Below are 23,545 nucleotides of genomic sequence, written 5' to 3'. Positions count from 1 at the left end.
GAAAATGAGGCAGGTAACACTAACCACTCAGCTACGACGAACCACCGAGCAATTCTTCACAGCAAATTTCCTTTTTTTGTGTCACTATATAGCTCAAAATTAAAAATTATTTATATAATTTGGGTTATACTTGCCTAATAATATAATTTGTACAATTTTTTCATTTCTTTATATATATTGTATTTATACAAATTGTGTGTATATATATATATTTTATTTTTTCTTATTTTCAATTTATAAAAGGAAATTTATTTTAGCTTTTAAATTTTCAAAAATTAATTAAAATTTCTAAATTTCAAATTAAAACTTTTTCAATTTAAGTTATGTACAATGAATAAAGCGACCTTATTCCTGGACTGAAAAGCTATATCTAACCTTTAAGTAAGACAAAATTACATGGCGTCACAGGGAATAATTGCTTAAAAAGTAGAGTTTAAACAATTTGCCAGCTGTCTTAAGCCACTTCATTAAAATATAAGTCGTCAAGGTTCTAAGGACTATGATAACTTATCAAAAAATTTTATATTATATTTTGATATAATTATTCTAAATCAAAAGTTACCAAGTGCTATGATAAGAGTAGCCCCTTATTTTATATTAAAATATAGCTAAAAGAAGCATCGCTAAGAAGAATAAAGGCGAAATTATTACTTCTTTCTTGAAACAAATCGCAGTTAAACCCAGGGCTTATTCTCTTCAAAGCTACTTGTTTTCTGAATATAGCATTCTATTTTTTTTAATATATACATAAAAGTAGCATTACAAAGTAAGATGGAGGTGTTATTACTACTAAAGCCACAAGTTCGTACAAGAAATGGAGATTATAGGGTCTTTAAGAAAATTCGGATGAAAAACAGGTATTTATGTTCTTACACAATTTTAACACTAAAATACCACTGAAATTTAACACTATTCACAATAATTGAAGACAATTTGATAAACATACACTATAGAAAAAGTACAAATCAAACCAACCAATTAAAAAACAGAACGCAGTCAAAACGAACCAATCAATTTCAAATATCTTATATTATCTAAGAAAACAACTATATATTATTCAACAATGGCGTCAATTGGGGGCAGGGGAGCAATACGTGTCCCCTTGAATTGTTCTGCCTACTCCCTTAAATTTTGAAAAAAAAAACACTTTTTCGGGTGTCCTCATTGAAAATACCTTTTTTTGGTATTTACACTAAATTAAAAAACAACAACAACAACAAATACTGCAAGGGCGGATCCAGGATTTTTTTTGGGGGGGGGGGGGGGGGGGGGTTACTAATTTTTGACTCAGTTTTCGACTAATTTTACTGATTTTTACCTAGGTTTTATTAATTTTCGACTTATTTTTGACTCGGTCAAAAATTTCGGGGGGGGGTTCAAACCGGGTACCCCCCCCCCTGGATACAACCTTGAAATACTGCCCCGCCTTAGATTTTCAAAATAAAATTGCTCCCCCCCCCCCCTCACACGAATTTTCTTGAATTGACACTACTGTTCTTCAATCTGAGAATATGACTTAAGAGCATTGAATACATTACAAATACACCACCATTAGGTAAACTAGATAGTAAGCTAGACAATCTTGTAGCGCCTTAGCCTAGAAGTGTGTGAAAGAGCATTGTTGCACAAAAACAGTTTATTTTAGATTACTACTTTGGACCAGTTCAAGAGAAAGACCCCCCCTCTCTCTCTCTCTCCGTAAAAGTATGATTTACGTAAGAATATCAAGATAGTTGAAATCCGTACAAATTTCAATTTTCTGTCATGATCGACAGTGGTCTTCAAGAAGAGGCACAAAAATATAAAAGATAGAAACGTTATGCTAATCGGTGAACTTACCCGGAAAGATGGTTAAGAGAAATCACTTGAGAAGAGAGAGAGAGAAAGAGAGAGAGAGAGAGAGAGAGAGAGAGGGAGAGAGAGAGAGAGAGAGAGAGAGAGAGAGAGAGAGAGAGAGAGAGAGAGAGAGAGAGAGAGAGAGAGAGAGAGAGAGAGAGAGAGAGAGAGAGAGAGAGAGAGAGAGAGAGAGAGAGAGAGAGAGAGAGAGAGAGAGAGCGACAGAAAGAAAGAGAAAGAGGGGGTGCCCCAAAACAGTACTTTTTAGACTGCTATTTTTCTAGAGGGACAAATCTTAGAGAAAGACCCCTCCCCGCGTATGTAGGTATAATTATACTAAAGAGTAATCAACAACTTGAAACAAAAAACTCAGTTTTCATTATAGTTCCATTTCAATATTTGATTTGCTGATCACATAATTGCCTTCTTCTCTGAAATTCCGGATAAATGAGATTTTTATCAAATAAAACATCCCTAACAGTCTTAATAAAGGAACCTCTCTCCGAGTGTTATATTATAATTTATATGAGAGTATTAAACTAGAAATTGAGTTTTGGATGTTAGCCAATTATCATACACTAGTTGACTTGACAGGGGAGGTATTTCTTAGAATTTCAAAGAATAGCCGAAGCAAATAATTTAATGCTTTGGGAGAACAGTTTTTTGTTTGAGCATTTATGTGAGAAAAAGATATCACTAGAAACAGTGATGTGTGGGTTAATAACGTTATTATTGACGTTAAAAAAATAGGGCATGAGGCTTAAGGATGTTGATTGCTTTTTGATAATGTTAGAAAACTACGGCACAAACCTTAATAGCGTTGCTTCAGAACGTATTTAAGGCCCAGAAACATAATTTATCCTAATCATGGCTAGTCTTCCTTATCTGGAAAAAGATCTGCTTGAGCAAAATACTCCTCATTAAGAAAATTTTCACAAATTGTATGGGATACATCTTTTCGCACTGGGGAGGACAATTTGAATATTTAATTTTTGTATACATAATTCTAGTTTTTCCTTTTATTTAGCATACCTAAACGCTCCAGCGTTCTAAGAGCAAATTTAGCCGCTGTACACTTGGCTATCCTGTAACTACGCCCAATACCTTTAAAAGATTTCTTTCCAATAATATCAACTGTGACGCGAACACGTCCATCTGGAGTTCTTTCTGCTCTGCCGAATTTCACTCGATCCGTTTCCAATTCAAGGAGCTCTCGAATTGGTGATTTTGGTGCAGAAACAGTGAAAGCTTCAATTTCTGGTTTCATCATTCGATAATAGACTCTCCAAACTTCGTCTAGTTTCATGCCCGAGTCTAAATAAACTGCTCCAGCTACCGATTCGAAGATGTCACCCAATGCTTTCGGTACTTCAATATCCTCGGCCTCGTCCACTTCTTCTTCTTCTATATAGTACAGCTCTTCAGATATTTTATGCCCATTTTCTTCTTGCATTTTAACAAATTTGTCAAAAACTAGACTTATTCCATAAGAATAATGTTTGAAATAGCGGTGGAATCCGTATCGTACAGCTAAAACAGCGAACGTTGTATTGTTGACTAAAGCAGACCTCAAATCAGTCAGATCGCCAGGACAGTGTTGCCTTGGGTCTTCGTAAAGAAATCGGGTTATCAGATAATCGAGAACAGCATCACCCAGAAATTCTAAGCGTTGATAACAATCAGTGAGCACATTATCATAGTAGGAAGAATGAGTAAAGGCTTGAAGCAAATATGCCCTATCACTGAATCGATACTGAATTTGTTTTTCGAACTCATCATATCCTACTAGGAGCTTGTTCAGTATTTTATTTGCAAGAGGGCGGGGCATGTGCGAGGCTACAGCTGACTTAGGCGCTTCCCACATCTGTAGACCACCATCAGTTATCGGTAGAACAGGTATACCCAACCAAGTCATCAGTAATAGAGCCCCTTTAATTCCACATTCAATTAAATATGCGCCAATTAAAGCTTCAACACAATCAGCAATACTCTTATCATTGATACTATGCTGTGAAAGCAAGCTATATGGGACAAACTCAGCAGCTTCAGAGAGATCTTCCACATCTTTTGGTATTTCATCATCTTCTTGTTCTTCCTTAAAGTCCTCGATTTCAGTATCAATGTCTGGTCCTAGCTTTTGCCTCAGAAGATCCATTTTTTGTTTCACCATTTCCTCGATTTCGTCTGCACTTAGTTTTTCTACTCCTCGCAAATCAGCTAGATTCCAGTATGTATTTGGAATGCCCGAATCAATAAGGGCTTGCTCAAAACATCTAGGGACAAGATAGCCAGGAGGCATCCAGTTGTCTTGGGGATTAAACTTTGTAGCTATCATTATATTACCCAAATTATGTCTTTTCCCCAGGCGGTATAGATTCAAATTCGAAACTCTTTTTGACCGAAGATAACTCAGCTTTCCTTCATGAGTGTTTTTATACTTACAAAAGAGATATACAGTGATAGCAAACTTTAAAAATGAATCACCAACCGTCTCTAACCTCTCAAGATTAATACCATCATTTGCATTTGACATTGTCAGAGCTTGCAGTATTATTCCTGGGCTTGGGCCTGGGTGTTTATCCAAATCAGGCTGATTATCAAACTTAAACGTAAAGTCTAACTCATCTTTCTCAAACTCACTTTTATATGGGGGGACACTAACATCTATTAGATTGACAAGCCTGACAACTGGATCACCTATAAGAACATCAGCAATGGCATCAGTCGTTGTCGAATCTTTTCTTTTTCCCTTAATAGAAGCTAAATGGAATTCTTCACTGTGTTTCAGGACACTGTTGTCAAGAAGTTGGTTTTTGTGGTCATCAAGAAGCTCGGCAAACTCTTTCAGACTTTCAGCGCTGATTGCGTCAATTTCTATATCCCATTCTTCATCTCCTAGAAAAAAAAATGATAGGTAAGGGGGATTGCAGATAGAACCTAAAATAAATGAATAATACTGCTACTACGAACAAATCACTGCAGCACCAAGCCGCCTAAGGACAACACAGCTACCCACGCTACTCCTCCACCCCTATATATTCAAACCTTCCCTCTTTACACATTCCCAAGAATTCCAATTTCTCTATAGATCGTTTCCTACGACCTATTCTCAACGCACTTGGGGACGATCTGCTTTTCGTTTAGCCCAAGATGAATGGCCGAAAATAATGATCTTTGGCAGTCTGCCATCTTTGTTCCGCAGAACGTGTCCTGGCCCTCTAACCTTTCTTTCATTATAGCCCTAAAAAGCGGGATGGAGCTACATATTTCTTATAGCTTACTGTTTGTAATACGGTCAGTACGAAATTTACCCAAACAATCCGTAGACAATGACATAAAAAAGTAATTTTGTCGAAAAATGTTTTGTCTTATCCCCTAATCGCTATTCATATTTTCGCTCACTTAACTAAAAACCCTTTACAGAGCGAACCGCTATTTTTTACTGGGAATTTAGCATGATGGTATGACGACATATATAGATACTAAAACGCAAAAAAATACACAAAATACCGCTTTTGTGAAAAATTGCATCTTATTTTAATACAACAAGGGCACTCTTAACAAGGACACTAGAACTGTCAATTTCTGATCAATTCAGCCCTCTCCTAAGTTTCTATGACTGCCTTTCTCCACAAAGTCACCCGGGAAATGTACATAGAGGCAAATCGTTCTTTACTAACTGCCTCAAGCTGGGGACACTAGATTACAAAGTTTAGAAAAAACTTATATTTGCAAACAGAGAGATGCCAAATGAAAGCGAAAAGTAGGTCGTCCCCGAATGAGGTGGGAGGAGGTCGTAAGGAAGGGTTTAAGAGAAACTAGAACTATTTGGAATTTAGTAAAGAAAGGCTGTGAATAGATTGGGATGGAGGTACAGCTTGAGTAGCTGTGATGGCACCAGGCGGCTTAGTGTTGCAGTGAGTTGTTAGTAGTAGCAGCAGTAATAGGAATTACAGAAAAAATTAAATACACAATCGATAATGGTGGCGCACTGATGGCCTGTATTTTCAGATCCCTTTTGTTTCTCAGGAAAAAACGACCGGTAATGCAATTAAAACCTTAAATAAATAGATAACGAAAATTAAAAAGCCATTTCACCGGAAACGGTCGAAAAGATTGGGAAGAACTGACTTATTACAAATCTGGGAAATTCCACAAATTCCATGACAAGAAGCAAAAACGAAACTAAAGGACGGGATCATTAAAAACAGAAATGCTTTTCAGTCTAATTTAAAATCAAACGGAGATAATATAAATGAGTGCTTCATTTATCGTTGAAATAGAAATATCGAAAATGACACAAAAAATAAATAAAACACCGTAAAATAAAATTGTGATAGGCATTTAGTAGTGCAAGCAAAGCTAAGATTTCTTTGCAAAATAAATCCACTATTTAACAAAGTTCGCCTCTTTAAGTCTGAACATAAAGGTCATAAATTATACAGGCGGCATAAAGCATAATAAAACCATGTTGGACGACAAACGCTTATGAGTACAACTAAGAAAAAGAAACTATTAACACGCACCATAACTCATCAAAAACGTATTTGGATCTAAAACAACACATAAAAAAACAAGAATGTTTGTACTATGGGTTATATATGTTTGAATATATTTGATACAAGTAGCCTAATCAAAGCAATTATGGGTCTTTACTCTCCTATGGCTAAATACTTGGGCTGATTTACAGGGTCGCCAATGGGAGAGGGTAGGTTGGCGATTGCCTCCTTTATTTGTTTGCTTCCCCTAGATGGTATTTTTCACATTCTTCTATTTACACTGAAAAATAATGCCCCCCTCACCTACATTTGAAATATATATGTTTTTGTATTTTGATTAAAAAATTCTTACAATTCTTTTCATCCAAAATTTTCGTGAATTATGTCCTATGCTACATTAATCTAATTTATATAATGAACTCAGTCATTCAAATAGTTTTATCCATCATTCATTATTTTTAGAGCTTATTTTATCAGTTATGTATCACTGCTGTGGGTGTACAATTAGCAAAATTTGTGTTACATAAAGATAACGTACGTAAAGATCTACATCTCTTATCCAAACCTAATTCTTAATTTTTAGTTAAAAAAGACACTATATGTGGCCAATTTATTTAAAATTAAGCATTAAACAGCTCTCTACGATGTTCCAGTGAACAGCTGGCTTGGGAGAAAAAAAAAAAAACAGAAAAAACCTGCGGTCGATGCAAAATATCATGATAATAGTAGTAAGGCATTTATTGATTGAAAACTTACAGTGAAACTTACACCTGAGGCAATAGGCACCACGAAACTTACATGAAAATATACATTGGAATTGCGCAAGAAAAACCCCGTTCATTGACAATGTATTTACACGTGAGCATTTTAAAAGCTGCCAAGGTTTTTGTTATTGTTGTCAATTGCACAATGAATATACCGTTTGATGTGGGCGTTTCTTATGGGCCAATTAGAATTTGTTCAATATACGATTAATTGACTTATGGTAGGGGTTTAAATAAAAGGAATGATTTTCGCTACATTATATATTAAGAGGAGACTTAAATTCAAAGAGACTAGTTTATTTGATAAGATATTACTAGAGAGGAAGTGGGTGGTGCATTTACATTATTGGAGATTAATGATGGAGCCGAAAGCAGCAGCAACAATATACGAGTACCCAATGTGGCTGTGGAAATAACCGCTGGCTGTTGACAATGCCTTGAATGGGACAGTATGTATGCTAGATACGTTATATCAATAAGCAAGTTTAAGCAGGAGGAGCAACTATGTTTTGCTGGAAAAGTGAATATTCTCCATATAAATAAACTTCGGTCAGCATTAGATGTCCTATCGAAATATACTGATGAGAACAAAATTCATCAGTGAATATTATTATTGTAATTATCTTCAATAAAATTGTTTCTGAATCAAAGGTATTTTTCTTTCTATAGTAGACCGGCGTATACTTTCTAGAGTACAAAAAGATATTCTGATTATTCTGAAGCTGGCTGTGATAGTTTTCATACTAAAAAATGGATCGATTCGAAAAGAAGTGAATCATGAGGAATCTAGTGTTTTTGGAAGAACATTTGATTGTATATGATAATTTTCTAGAGCTGTCTATTCAAAGGAAGATATTTTCTCGGGGAATACTTGTCGATATAATGAAAACTGAATCTCCATCATTAGACTATTGTATGAAGCTTCTACGCTGTGATTCAAATGCATTTACACAATTTATTGATATATTGATCACGACACGGCAAAATGATATTGTAGATATGCTTTTAAACTTTAGTTTAGAAATTTAGGACTTTTTTTCTAGAGAAAGACGGTGATCAGGGATGATTTACTCCTCTCTCAGTATCTCAGACAATTTTTGTTGTTGGTAGCTAAGTTTCATTGTGGCAGTTAGAGTGACAACACATGAAAAAATTTTCCATATATGTCCCCTATGTATGTACACACTAGCCAGCTGACCATCATGTGAGGATTGCACAATGATTGATGAGTATGAGGAAAAGAGTAGATTATGCAACCCGTGTAAATTGCATAAAGGATATGCTGTACAAATTAAATGTTTTAATTCATTTCTTAAAGAGGTGTGTGCATCTCTTCCTAGAGGCAACCTATGTTCCAATTGTCACCATAATAAAAGTCATCAGTGGGAGAACACACACCCCGGTACTACATGAAATAATTCTAGGCGTGTTTATAGTTTATTGCTACGAGATTGGTATCGTCGTGGCTTTAGATTGTTCTGGGAGGAGGAGCCGGGTTAGTGATTCAACTATTGGAACAGCAAAAGAATATGGTTTCTACGTCATCGTTGTGAAGATAATAGGTGTAATGATTATAATCCCACTGAGTTTTATTTGGCTGTGACGGAATGTGATTCGACGCTTGAGGACACTGTTGGTGAAATTCCTTCAAATAAGCAAATTGAAACATGTGAATTCTATAGAATGAATGAGAATAGTATCATTGACTATACAATGAGATATGACAAGAGTGAAGTCACACTCTATTGTAGAAAATGTGACCCTGACATTGTAGCACATCAAGATCAGTACACTCTGAGTTCAGATAATCTACCTGCGCTACTTGTTGTCGACAAATACCTATACCTAGTAGAAGATTAAATCTAAAGAGTAGAAAAGTCGCTTTACCATGTACATGATTTTTAATTAATAAACCATTTCACATATATTTTTAGAACATTTTATTTACAGGGCACTAAAATCAATACTAAATAAGCTTGTAAGTATATTTTCCACTAGAAAGTCATTCAATCGAGGTAAGTCAACGTAGATGTTGACAAACTGGTTATAGGTGTAGCCACGACATCTGAACATGAAAAAGAGTAGTGCAAAAAGGCCACATGTCTTAGTCGTTAAATCCTGTACTCTTCGTTGATTTTGAATAAATGATTTTCCCACTGCTTTCAATAAAGTTGCTGATTAATGGAGTGTAGAATTTATACGATAGGCCAAGAGGATAAAAAAATTCAATAATCTTCGCTGTTTGAAAGATGCATAGCCAATGGCCGGTCTTCAAAGTCGATGGACGGCTATTAACAATGTTTAAAGTATTGTTAAAACTGGAAATTTTTTCAATGAAGGCCGAAGGTGTGCAATAGGACTTGTATTGGGACCTGTCTGGATCTATTCTAAAAACGTTGATTATTTGGTTTCTGCTCATTATGCTAGGTCTAGTAGAACACTGCTGTCGGGTGTGATTTCCCAATAGGTTTCAAACTGACTCAGTGATATTAGCGTGATACTCTCAGTCAAAGCATCGGAAAATGTACACTCTAAACGTACAATCCCTGTTCGTACTATGCTCATATCCTGAGTCCCCGACAAGTCCAAAACAATTACCCCATGATTTTTTGAAAACATTGAATCGGTTATTCCATTTTCAAATAGTTGAGAGTCATGATTTAGGGATTGCAAGGTCAACTCGTAAAGAGTTCTATAGGATTTTTTGTCCAAAAACAGACTGTACAGTGGGATACCATTCACTTTGCACACAAGGCTAGATAGACCAAAAAAAATAAAATCATGGGGGGATTCAGTCCAGGATCCAACGGCACTACCACTCTTCACAAAGGCCAAAGCCAATTTTGTTGGAATTTCTCCATTGATAAATGATGAATCGCTATAGCTACGAGAGCCTGTGGCAATCTGACGTTGATTGGTGATTTTATGGGGGTCAAAAAGTTTAATGTTGTTACCATTGGCTCTTAGCTTTTCCTCTGCCACTGCAACTGAGCTCATAACCTGTTGTTTTCGGACGTGGAGAATCGCCGATGTGATAAGGACATTTGCATCGGGTGCTGCAGGAAGTGTTTTTCTCAAAATGAAATTCAATGGGGCAATCTGTAACTATATTTCAATCTTGACATTGGGGGGTAACCATTAGTATATATTGAATATCTCATGATTTAGCTATCCAACTAGATGATAGTCTTGGGTCACTGCAGTAGTCAACTTACCGTTAGTATCAACACCTGGTCGATATTCATAGCCCAGTGATTGTACTCTAAACTCCTTGTATGCCTTTGGTGTCATCATCATAAATTGTAAGTAGCTTGCATAGTTGGATAAATTATTGCTAGTGCTCACCAAAGTACAATTAATAAATACATTAATTTGTTTAAATAGGTTGTGAAAAATGCAGTTCTCGTAGGAGAGTCCAACGCTAGCATTTGAAGTTGTATTATCTGACTTTTTCTTCACAGCAACATTTAAATCAATAAATGTTGATGACAAATCAATGAAATAGTCTTCATTAGAAAATATTTGAAAGTGTATGTTTTTCGAGAGGGGTTGTCGGGGATGAAATTGTTCATAGTGGCCAATCTTGACACTGGAATCAACATTTCGATCATTGAATTGATTTAATGAGGGCCTAAATGGTGCATAAGATTTCTTGTGGAGGAAAGAAGTCATCATAAGGGAAGAAGTCCCTCGCTATTTGAACAATTTTTTTATTCTTGTTTTTTTTCTGTTGATGACTGCCTCTCCTTGTTGTCGTCCTCAAAGTCCTTGTTGATGACCTGTGCCTCCCGCCTTGATGAAGATTGATAAATGACTGATGTACACACATCCCTTTCATTCCCTCCCCATTTTGTCGATATTTTAGTTGCTCACTATCAGCCCGTGCTGAAGATCTAGTATTTTTAATAACACTCTCCTTGAAATTCTTGCCTATCCCGACGTACTGTAGCTTTGAGGCAGCAAAATTCGATACAGCAGGTACAAAATATTTTCGGGCAAGCGGTCGTGCAGAACGAAATAGCATAGCAAACCAGCTACCAAGACCATAACCACACATCGTAGTACGCCCCTTGTAATAGTCCAATCCATTGCCTGTTTGACGTGGACTCAAAGCACCAACATAGCAATCGATATCGGGATACACAAATGGAATTCTCCTATTTTTCATTCTAGGTGATTGTGCCATCGTCGACAATGGTTCGAAAATGACATTTAATCCCTGCTAAGCCTTTTTTTATTGCTAGAGGATCGCCAAAGGCACTTTTTAGTTTTAACTGAAAGAGTTCCAAATACGAATTGTTTACAAGAGGATAATTAAGAGGCTCTATATTATCTTGATTAACAACTTCATAAGATGTTTCTCGTTAAAGAACACGTAGGAGGGAGACATTTGATTTACCGACTCTCGATGTTTCCACAAAGGATGCATAGAGAAATATGCAAGAGTCCGAGGCGAAACTGGGTGGATAATCAGCAAAAATAACTTGATCCATCCCGTAAAGGGTGCCAGCATTTTTCCCATTGATCATGTTCTGTTTAAAGCCAAGAACTTCTCTCAGACTATCATTGAGAATAATTATTTCAGTGTCAACAGGTGATGTAATGAAAATTCTATTGTGTTCCAATTAATAATTAAAATGGAATTTACCATTCCTACGATATGAAATTTTTCTATTGATTGTACTACACTAATCTGTCATATAATCGTATTAAATTTATTTGAATTTGGCATGAGGATATTCGCTAGATTTAAGTGCTTCAATCCATTCATAATCGACAAAGAGTGTCCAGTCGAATGGTATCACGTTTATATAATGAACACGATCTCATCTTAGGATATAATAGGTATTTTTGAGAATACAGTCGACCAGAGCTACTTCATATGCACCGTCAAAGTTGATTGCGGGGAGAGTTTCGTCCAAAAGTAACTTGTCGTAGTCAAGTCATTGTAGATAGAATCAGAAACGTCCGACATGAAAGTTACATAGAAATCATTGGGCATTGTCTATATCTTCAACACCGATTAAAAAGTCAAAATCAGAGTTGCACACTAGCCACCAAACAAGTAACTGTTTCCTACCCCTACAATTCTGAGTGTCTAATATCCTCTTAATTTGATCGATTATACCATTATTTTTAACTTTTTGAAGCTCAGAGTCTTAAATGCCGCCGATAATCCGTTCATCTTTGGTATCACGCAAATTATCAGTTATGGGTTTATGGTATAGGGTTTTTGCCACTTTAAAAAGTTCCGTGAACCAAAAGTAATTGCCTTTTACAAAAATATTAGTTGTTCTATTTTTTCGAACGGCATCAACAACATGGAATTTATTTTTCTTCTTCACAATCGTTTCATTGCAATATTTATAAGAAAGGTGTCAATTATATCAGAATGATGAACTTCCGTTGGTTAAGAGTTGGACAGTAATCGATGAGGTCTTTGAATATAGATCAACATAATTTTATCTAAATCATGACTAAAAGCCGGTGATTCTTCAATGTACAATATCTTGAAATTAAAATTTAAAGAGTTCGTATCACTCGTTCGACCAATGCAGTCTTTATAGGACTGTAAATTTGATAGAGCAATGTACTATATTTCTTTAGTACTTCTGAAAGGTGGAGATTAATATATTCAATACCGCGAGCCATTCTAATCTTTTTATACGAATCCTTTTCGAGAATACTTTCCCTGGCCTCATCAACTTCAAGGCCTCTTTTTCTATGAATTGGAATCGCATTTGCATAGCAACTATGAATGCAGATTGTCCGAAGAATGTACTTGTACGGTGTATTGTGATATTACTGAATCTCTCTAGATTCAAGAGATATAATTGAATTATATACAATGGATAAAAGGCTTTAGTTTTTTGATATTGATTAGCACGAAGTCTAGGATTTCTATGTAGAGTATAACTTAATTCATTTTGTAGATGGTCTTGTACACTTTGAGTGTGAACACCAGTGATTTTGAAATGAGTGGTTGAGGAACTTAAACTCACTGCCTTACCAGTATCTTCATAAACACCATTCAGAACTTCAACCATTTTGAACGTAAACACGTTGTGTAACGTCCACGACAGTGCTATATACTTGATGATGATGGATACATAATAAATTATCGCTTTTTCCTCGCCCTCATTGTGAAGTTTTTTTCACTTGGTGTGCTATTAATTTCCAAGGTTGATTTAAAATCTTCTTCTTCTTCTTCTTCATATTTTGAGGACGTTGTTGTTGATGTTGATACATGTTCATTTAATTTTTTTAGAATTTTCCTGTTTCTAATAAAACTTTTAGGGAAGTTTAATATATTTAGAAAGTTGTATAGATGATCGTAAAGTTATAATAGTCCCTTATGATTTGTAACCATATCGTAGATTAAATCAAGTAGATTATAGCTCTTGCCCTGAATTATAATCCCTTTCAAATTGTTCTCAACTTGAATATGATCTTGACAACTGTCTGCTATATAAGTTAGGGGTCGTTTACATTTATGCCGATATTACTAGGTCCTTATATTTCAGAATACTATTAAAATTGAATCCAATTACATCGTCTTTAAATTTATTATAGCAGAATATTGAAGATATTAATCTTTTTTGTTATCAATACCAGTAGCGATGGCCTTCACACGGTAGGCCTTATTTGTGTCCACTTGGCGAAACGCATCTTGAAGTAAAAGAAGTTTTTTATCATCCTCAAAATTCTCATTGTCAAGGAATTTACTCAGATAGTTCTCAAAGTGTTTCACGGATGAGAGAACGAGTTTTATGGGATTTAATTTATAAGTTTTTCCTATTCTCTCTCTAGAGAAAGCTATTTATGAGTCCTTCAATTACTTGCAGCAAGAGTGTGTAAAAGCTATCGCCCACTTAAATAAGTCGTTTTTTTTTAAAAATCTTCGTTATCTTTTTAGAGGCTCATGTACTTATACTGGAACAATGTTGCTTCGCCCGTCGCTTAAATACTTCTGGAAGTGCGAAATTACCCTCGATAAAATTTAAAAAAAGTTCAGATATTAGAATAATGAAATCATTGGCAATATCTTTTTGAGTATGGCTTTCCTAAGCGAGGATTTTGAAGTGCTTAGAACTGAAAACATATATCTATTTTCATGTAGCTTCTTTAGTGTCAAGTTAGAAACTAATAGGTCCTTTTAGTATTCACGGGGAGATATACTGTAATTTCATTGTCAAAAATATCTGTGACTACACGCAGTTCCTCGGGTGTGTTTTGATTAAGATCCAATAGGATGTATTTGATTCCAATAGCCGTAGAGTTTATTAGCTACCTGATTATATGCTGAGAGCAGAACATTGGGGGCGCCTGGATAGATTCGTTTATTGAGATCTATTAGCAAGCTAGAATCTCGAACAAATCAGTAGATGATAGAGTAGGTGCAGTTCAATGCAAGTGTTTGCATACATTTGCTCTGATGAAAGAGATTGTGTAGAACCAGAGTAACGGAAATCTGTTCATGATGAGAGCGAACAGTGAACAGTTGTAGCATTTCCTGGGACCATTGTTCAATAGATTCAGCCAGCTCTTCAATAATCAGCCAAGAGTTTGGCTCAATAATGATGAAAACATCAAGTACCTGGATGGATTATATATGTACCAGCCCCATTCTGCCAATCCCTTTTATTTTATCGTAAGATTACTGCCAAATACTGCAACAGTAGTGGATTTTTTTCGCCTTTTCTACATATCTTGTTTTACAAATTTCAATTATTTTAGTTAAGAGTGTTTTTTTTCCTAACATTGACTGTCCACACAGAAATGATCAGAATAGTGTTATAAATTGATAGAAGTGCCCTTCAACACTTCACCTGGAAAACTAACTGAAGACTAAGGCTGTATAATGTCTAACTAATTCCCATACTAATAATCTGTTCAAGAAGAAGAAGAAGAAGAAGAAGACAAATAAAAAATCGTATTTTCTTTTTTTTAACACATAAAAAGTAGAAAATCTTAAATAAAAAATATTAGATTGAACATGAAAACACATTAGAAACGAAAAAATACACTTTTTTTTATAATAAAAAATACAACATTTACATAGACACAGAGAAAAAACACTTAAATGGATGCACTTTTTTTTGTTTATTTATTTATAGAGAAAATAAAATGTTTATCAGGATAATCCATTTGAAATGATATCACTTTCATTTACAATATTTAAATTTTGAGATCCCCCCACCCCCCGGGGCGGCCACTGCGGCGGCCGGGCGGCCACAGTCGTGGGCTAGGAAGCACCGCGGGGCAAGCCGCGGGGGCCCGCGGTGGCGGGCCCGGGCCGGAGGGGCTTAAATTGTTGAAATTGTTCTGCCTTGCACACACACACACACATAGAAAATTGTTTGTGATATAGAAAAAGAAGTAAAAAGAATTTTAAAAAAACACTCCATTACCAAAAAAAACCACCCTTCCAATTTATACTTTTTTTTTAATGAATTTAAGAGAATTTCTCTAGACCGAGTTGATTTATTTACCATACGCATTAAAAACGGGCTGTAATTTAAAAATTAACATTTGGTGGTAACTCCAAACGCTATTCAAGCACATATACTTTTTCTGATACGGCAGAAATGGCGTTTTTATAAAATGTAACTGTATAGTTTTTAAATTGTAAAGAGCAAATCACCATTAATTGCGTTCTTGGCACTAGGCTAAGTTCCACACAGTTTCTACGCACGCTCAAAGTGACATTATTTGTTACAAAGTGAGTAGGTACCCACTTGCAAATTTATTTGATATCCTTACTATGCGTTTTTATACACCATATCTTTATATAAGGAAACACATCAATGAATATCATATCGCTACCCATTTTAGATTTTAGCATTAAAAATTGATTTGGGGCCGGGCGTTTCAATAGCTCTGGGTAGGGGGATTCGTCCCAATTAGTGTAGTACATTCGTGAGCTAATGTACTCGTCATTTTCCAAATCATTCAATAGATTTTCAGTTTGGACTTTTAACAGGAGTGAATCAGTGTCCCCGTAATACACATGAACTTGTCCCTTAATCGGCCAATGTACCTTGCATATCTTATAATAAAATGACAACTTGAGTTTCTCGGATATTTCAGTTATTGTACTTTTGCCTGCAATATTTTTATTTTAAACAATGATTCTTTTCTTACGATGTAGAAGCACCATATCAGAGACTATGATTGTGAACGATATGATGCTTGGATCTGCAATGATTCGAGCAAAATCTTTGGGATTGGTTACAATGTTACATCGACTTCTATTTCGTACGCTCTCACATATTTTACCAAAAGCTGAGTTCAAAATGAATTTATAGACTTCTTTTTCAACCTTCGTTTTCGATTGTGAACGCTTACTGACAAAGGTGTCAATAAACGTTTTCATGAGAAGCTTTTGATCAAATTGGAGGGTTCTATGAATCTTTGTGACCTTGAAACCATTGGACACCATCCTTTTCAATAGCACGTGATGAACAACGATATTCTGTTTGGGGTTGAGGTCGGCAATTAGTTTTTGTTTTGAAGGTACCCCGTGCATACTCCCGTCCTCTACTAAAGATGAATTGTAGGGGCTCAGAGAGTCCCTACCCACCGGTCTATTTATGCACGGAAAAACAAAGTCTTTTACCAAGTCATGGATTTCCATGGGTATTTCACTGTCAATTTCATAAAGCCATCGATCTGTCCTATTCTCCTCAAGATTAGCAATGCCTGATAACTTAGAAGTACACGGATTGTCAAGCCATTTATAATTGCCACACGTCAAAGAGTAGTGAAATAATACTCATGGATAAAGAGAGTTCATATCCAAAAAAAACTGTGTCCAACTTTAAATCGGTGTGCTGTCCGGTCGGATCAGTTTTCATGATACGATCACCGTGAAAAACATACCCGCCCTTCATAGATATCTCTACAGACAAAAGCTCATCCAAATCGCCGATAATACATATTCATTCTTAGCTGATATTAAGTATCAGGTCCATCCCCAAATGAGGAGTGGAAAAATAATAACCTAAATCCAACCAAAGTTCCCCATAGATTTTGTCCGTTTTTTTGCACCCAAGGTCCAGAAGAGTGATTAGGTCACTGGGTAGGCACAGTTAAAAATAATACTACCCAATTGTACGCCCACCCTTTGGCCATATCCATATAACAAATTAGTATTCGCTAGTTGTGCACCCACTCAAAGTAAGAGAATTGTAAAAAGCTTCAATGGCCGGTGGTGACACCACATCTAGCCTTGAGCCAGAGTTGTAATAATCATATGGATATATACCCTTGCACGTTAATAAATCATACATTTCATAATCGGGGACGCGCTGTTTGAGGAAGGGGAAGCTATCGAAATTGTCACTTTTTTGTACCTGAATCAATTGACTTAAAGATATGGGGAAGAAGCTGAAAGAGTCTAAAAAACGGATTTTATTCAGGTACGTGTTACACTGTTTTCCACATGAATTCTAGCTGCAGTAGCTTCTCCGATTATTTGGGTATGATATTATATGGAAACGAACCATCCATCCATACCTCATCTATAACTCTACCCATGGAAATGCGGGCCAACAATAATGAAACCAAATTTAAGTCATAATTAAAACTTCGTATAAAAACAGCTACTACATACTACTGTCTAACTTTTATGAGGGACTATTGATAGGCTGCTCCCCTACATTTACTGCTCTTCGATAGAATTTCCTGCCACAAAAGATCTAGGTTGATCACTTTCCTCCACCTCCAATTTTCTACACAATAAACAAATTTCCCCTTGCAAATCCAACACAGTTTACGATTTTTAATGACCACTCTGTCATCTGGTGATAGGAGCTTAGGATAGTTTGTATAACGAAGGCACGAAATTGCACCGTTCGCTGTTTTGATTAGACTGACGAATGCCAAGCGTATGTAGTCTTCAATGTCAACAAACTTCTCACCTAGATCCAGCACCTGCATGGTATTATTGGAATCTCGTTGCGTGTGACCGTAACGGACCCCTATGGCTTCGTGTATTTTAACACGATTTGAATTTGACGGATCGCACACGTCTGTCAGTTTCGCTTCGCAGTCCAAAGCGATACTATTGCTCTGCAGGAGTGTGTTTTAAAAATTTTTAAAACTTGATATCACTCTATCTCCGCTTACCGTCTCCACAGCCTGGTATCCATGACGTTTAGTGTTTCGTGTCATGCTTTAACTTTAAATCAGTCCAAAATCTGGAGAGACATGTTAGACAGTAATAACGTACATTCCGATTTCTTACCCTCACTTAGAACCCTAGTAATATCCGTAATTGGATTGAAATGACCAATTAAGTCAGGGTCTGTGGATGGGGTGCATAGAAGCCACCCACAACGTTCTACTGATTTAATTTAAGGAGCTTGCACTACAAACAATACATCCGTCTTATCAGAACACTCGCCTTCCTGACACTTGTTTTTATAATGAAACACCGTGACACAAACCTTAAATGGGCATTAGCCCGCTCAAAAATATGTATTTCTTTGATGATTACAGGAAACTTAGAAATTAAACACTTTCAATCTACTTGCTGAAATTCTGAACCCTCCTATCCCTTACCTTTAGTTTCATACCAGTTTTATCTAGATGTATGTTTGTGAAGTGGTATGTGTGCTGTAATTAAAAATGTATACTTGAAACACACTAGGGTGCTATCGACATAGATTTGTTGTATCCCCCTACACCCCTCTAAATCTCAATGATATTTTAATTCAATTGCCCTCTCTCCCGCCCCACCTCTTACAATAAAATCCTTTTTAAACCTACATATATTAACATTTAAACTTTCAATAAATAAAACCACAGATCTACTACCCCCCGCATTATAATTTTCCCATTTACTTTGAATAATATTAGCTCAATTTAGAAAACCCTCCCCATAATTTGAGAAATTCGGACGAATTGCCAACATCTCCGTTTGCAAGCACTTTGAATATAGCTGGTTCGCATCTTCATTTAAAAAAAATATTTTTAGTGCCATTGATGGTTTTAAACTGATCCTCACCCCCCACACCCCCATTTGGTGTTGATGAATTGCTCGAATCCTATTATTATATGAATGCTTAAAGGCCGAACGATCAACTATTAAATCCTCCGACACTACAGAGTTAAAGGAATCATTGATTTTAGTACATTAGACCTTCGTACGGCATAGGGATAAATTGGAGAAGAAGAATCTTTACAAAGAAGTACTTATGCTTTTGTATTACTACTACTACTAGTTATATTATCAGATAGGCTGGTTGGGGGTGACATGGACTTGTCAATAACACCACCCGTAGTCTGTTCAATTACATTGGCTGGAGGTAGCATGAGATCCACTAAGCCTGAAAGTACGCATTCCAAGGTGTTTGGGGACAATTGATTGAGCCAACCTGTATTAATCTGTGTTGGAATTTCTTTATGAGGATTCGGTTCAGTCGCAATCGTAAAATCGCCTAAATACTCAAGCATAAATTTATTTACCTAGTTCATATCCTCCAACATGTTAATGTCACAAGTTAAGTCTTCTAGGCTAACCATATCCCAAAAACATTATCAGGAAAACCTCTTTGCCATTCTATATTCTCTATAACTAACGAAGGTTCATCACCGAACTCTGTTGGTGGTGATAGAATTGGTCTAGTAAATGCTGATGTCTCATCACTCAATGGCGGTGCTAAATAATTAATCTGTAGAAAAAAGGTTTTATTTTTTATGTGAAATAAGCATTATTTGAAAAAGTTGAAAAATCATGTTCATTTTTTTTCCATATCACCCATAAAACTCAATTGCTCTAAGAATTATTTAAACTAAATAATTTTTGCTTAAAGCATTATTTACAGAACAAATGAATAGTAAATTACAAATTTTGTTAGTAGCATAGACACAAACAAACAATAAAATAATGAAAATCATTACATTGTTATTGAATTTGCAATATTCATTATACTATCTCCATGAATTATCGGGTAGACAGAAAAATAAGCGGCGCATGCACCGTTCACACACACACACACACACACACACACACACACACACACACACACACACACACACACACACACACACACACACACACACACACACACACACACACACACACACACACACACACACACACACACACACACACACACACACACACACACACACACACACACACACACACACACACACACACACACACACACACACACACACACACACACACACACACACACACACACACACACACACACACACACACACACACACACACACACACACACACACACACACACACACACACACACACACACACACACACACACACACACACACACACACACACACACACACACACACACACACACACACACACACACACACACACACACACACACACACACACACACACACACACACACACACACACACACACACACACACACACACACACACACACACACACACACACACACACACACACACACACACACACACACACACACACACACACACACACACACACACACACACACACACACACACACACACACACACACACACACACACACACACACACACACACACACACACACACACACACACACACACACACACACACACACACACACACACACACACACACACACACACACACACACACACACACACACACACACACACACACACACACACACACACACACACACACACATCATTACGCACGTTATTGACATTTACACATATTCATTATACTATCTCACATGACATCATCGAGTAGATGCAGCACACGCACACACACACACACACACACACACACACACACACACACACACATAAATGAAAATAATTACGACGTTATTTATTTTGAATTTTTCATTATGCATTATCCATTAACGTGTGGGTAGGAATACAATAAAGTAGTACATTCACAGCTCACACAAACTCCTTCGAATTGACTTAGGAAAAAGAGTCAATATCAAGATATAATGTTTGTACAATCACATTTAAATTTACAGCTTACATGTCGAGAGCTGTAGGGGCCGCATCATTCTCGCCTTGCATTGCTCGTGACGAGCCCGGCAATGCTTGATAAGGGGTGACCCCCCGATATTGACTAGATGAAGCTGATGCATTATGAGAATCTATCTAGTCTCTCTCGAATTGTCTGCCAGGTTACATAGAGGGTTGTCCAGAGCTGACACTGGCTTAAGAGGCTCCTAGCTGGTCCAGAGAACATGCAATGGAGCTAACATATCTGATTATTGATGGTCTTGCAGCTTGCATCGATGTGATATCACCCCATCTCGGTCTCTTTTCGGAGGGAGGGTACTTGTATGAATCCACCTCCACATCCTTAAAAAAGAAGAAAAATTTAGTAAGGAAATAATAAGCCCTCTTTTACAGATAAATTGACCTCTAAAGTTTATTCTGGTGTTTGTAGCACTCTATTTCTTAGCACTTTAGAAATATTTAAAAAGAAAAGCTTTTAAAGTAAAATTTTGTAAAATTTTTAGTTTGGGGGGATGGGAGATTTCAAAAAACATCTTGCCATAAAATAATTTGGCCTATAAAGCCGATTCTGATATTTGTAGGAGTCTATATCTATTAGCACTTTAGAAATAATTAAAAAGGCTTCTAAAATAAAATTTTGAGTTTGGGGGAAGGGGGATTTCAAAAAAATCTTGCCATAATATAATTTGGCCTATAAAGTCAATTCTGATAATTCTAGCACTCTATATCTATTAGCACTTTAGAAATATTTTAAAAGGCTTCTAAAGTAAAATTTTGAATTTGAGGGGGAGGGGGATTTCAAAAACATCTCCCCATAATATAATTTGACCTATAAAGTCAATTCTGATATTTCTAGCACTCTATATCTATTAGCACTTTAGAAATAATTAAAAACGCTTCTAAACTAAATTTTGAGTTTGGGGGGAAGGGGGATTTCAAAAACATCTTGCCATAATATAATTGGACCTATAAATTCAATTCTGATATTTCTAGCACTCAATATCTATTAGCACTTTAGAAATATTTTAAAAGGCTTCTAAAGTAAAATTTTGAGTTTTGGGGGGAAGGGGGATTTCAAAAACATCTCCTCATAATATAATTTGACCTATAAAGTCAATCCTGATATTTCTAGCCCCCTGTATCTATTTGCACTTTGGAAATATTTAAGAAGGCTTCTAAAATAAAATTTTTAGTTTGGAGGGATGTGATATGCCAAAAAACATCTTGCCATAATATAATTTGGGCTATAAATCGAATTCTGATCTTTCTAACACAATATTTTTATTAGTACTTTGGAAATAATTAAAAAGGCTTCAGAATTAAGATTTTTGGTTTGGGGTGGAGGGGGATTTCAAAATATCAGTCCATAAAATAATGTGGCCTATAAATCCGATTCTGATATTTGTATGAGTCTATATCTATTAGCACTTTCTAAATATTAAAAAAAAGGGTTCTAAAGTAAAGTATTGGAAAATTTTGAGTTTAGAGGGATGGGAGATTTCAAAAAACCTCTTGCCATAAAATAATTTGGTCTATCAAGCCGATTCTGATATTTCTAGCGCTCTATATCTATTAGCACTTTAGAAATATTTTAAAAGGCTTCTAAAGTAAAATTTTGAGTTTGGGGGGAAGGGGGATTTCAAAGACATCTTGCCATAAAATAATTTGGCCTATAAAGCCGATTCTGATATTTGTAGGAGTCCGTATCTAACAGAACTTTAGAAATATTTATAAAATAGGGTTCTAAAGTAAAATTTTGTAAAATTTTGAGTTTGGGGGGATGGGAGATTTCAAAAATATCATACCATAATATAATTCGGCCTATAAAGCCGATTCTGATATTTCTAGCGCTCTATATCTATTAGCACTTTAGAAATATTTTAAAAGGCTTCTAAAGTAAAATTTTGATTTTGGGGGGAAGGGGGATTTCAAAAACATCTCCCCATAATATAATTTGGCCTATAAAGCTGATTCTGATATTTGTAGGAGTCTATATCTATTAGCACTTTAGAAATATTTAAAAAAAGGGTTCTAAAGTAAAATTTTGGAAAATTTTGAGTTTGGGGGGATGGGAGATTTCAAAAAACATCTTGCCATAAAATAATTTGCCTTATAAAGTCAATTCCGAGTTTAGTGTACGGTAAGGCTAGACCCTATTTTAAATTGTTGGCATTGTTCAAACATCACTCATATATAACATTTCAAAGGCTTCATTATCACCTAATTGACCAAAGCAAGAATCTCTTTTCTCAAGGAAATTATTGGCACTATGCTTTGGCATATGGTAATAATTATAATTCTAGATAATGAACATATAAAAGGTTGTTTGGAAATTGTCACTCTCCCTAACAAGATAAGACACAAATGTCTTTAGGTAGATCAGAAAAAGACGGAATACCTTAAACAAACACACAACAAGGAAAAGCCACATTTTGAACGAAATATATAAAAGTACAGAAC

At 35.9% G+C, this 23,545-nt stretch overlaps 1 protein-coding gene across 1 annotated transcript in view; it reads right to left on the bottom strand.

The window, feature by feature from the left end:
- Positions 1–1,467: 1,467 nt before the first annotated feature.
- Positions 1,468–23,545, bottom strand: part of Dcr-1 (Endoribonuclease Dcr-1) — a 73,987-nt gene continuing 51,909 nt past the window's right edge. The window contains exon 5 of the mRNA XM_089086152.1: positions 1,468–4,731. Coding sequence (XP_088942278.1) covers positions 2,843–4,731 — 1,889 coding nt within the window. The 3' untranslated portion in view covers positions 1,468–2,842. The remainder of the gene's footprint in view (positions 4,732–23,545) is intronic.

Source organism: Artemia sp. Qi Xiang Cuo, chromosome 3, assembly GCF_049724085.1.
Source record: "Artemia sp. Qi Xiang Cuo chromosome 3, ASM4972408v1, whole genome shotgun sequence".
Lineage (NCBI taxonomy): Eukaryota > Metazoa > Arthropoda > Branchiopoda > Anostraca > Artemiidae > Artemia > Artemia sp. Qi Xiang Cuo.
Note: the sequence above shows the minus strand (reverse complement) of the source record. Positions and strands in the feature narration are given on the sequence as shown.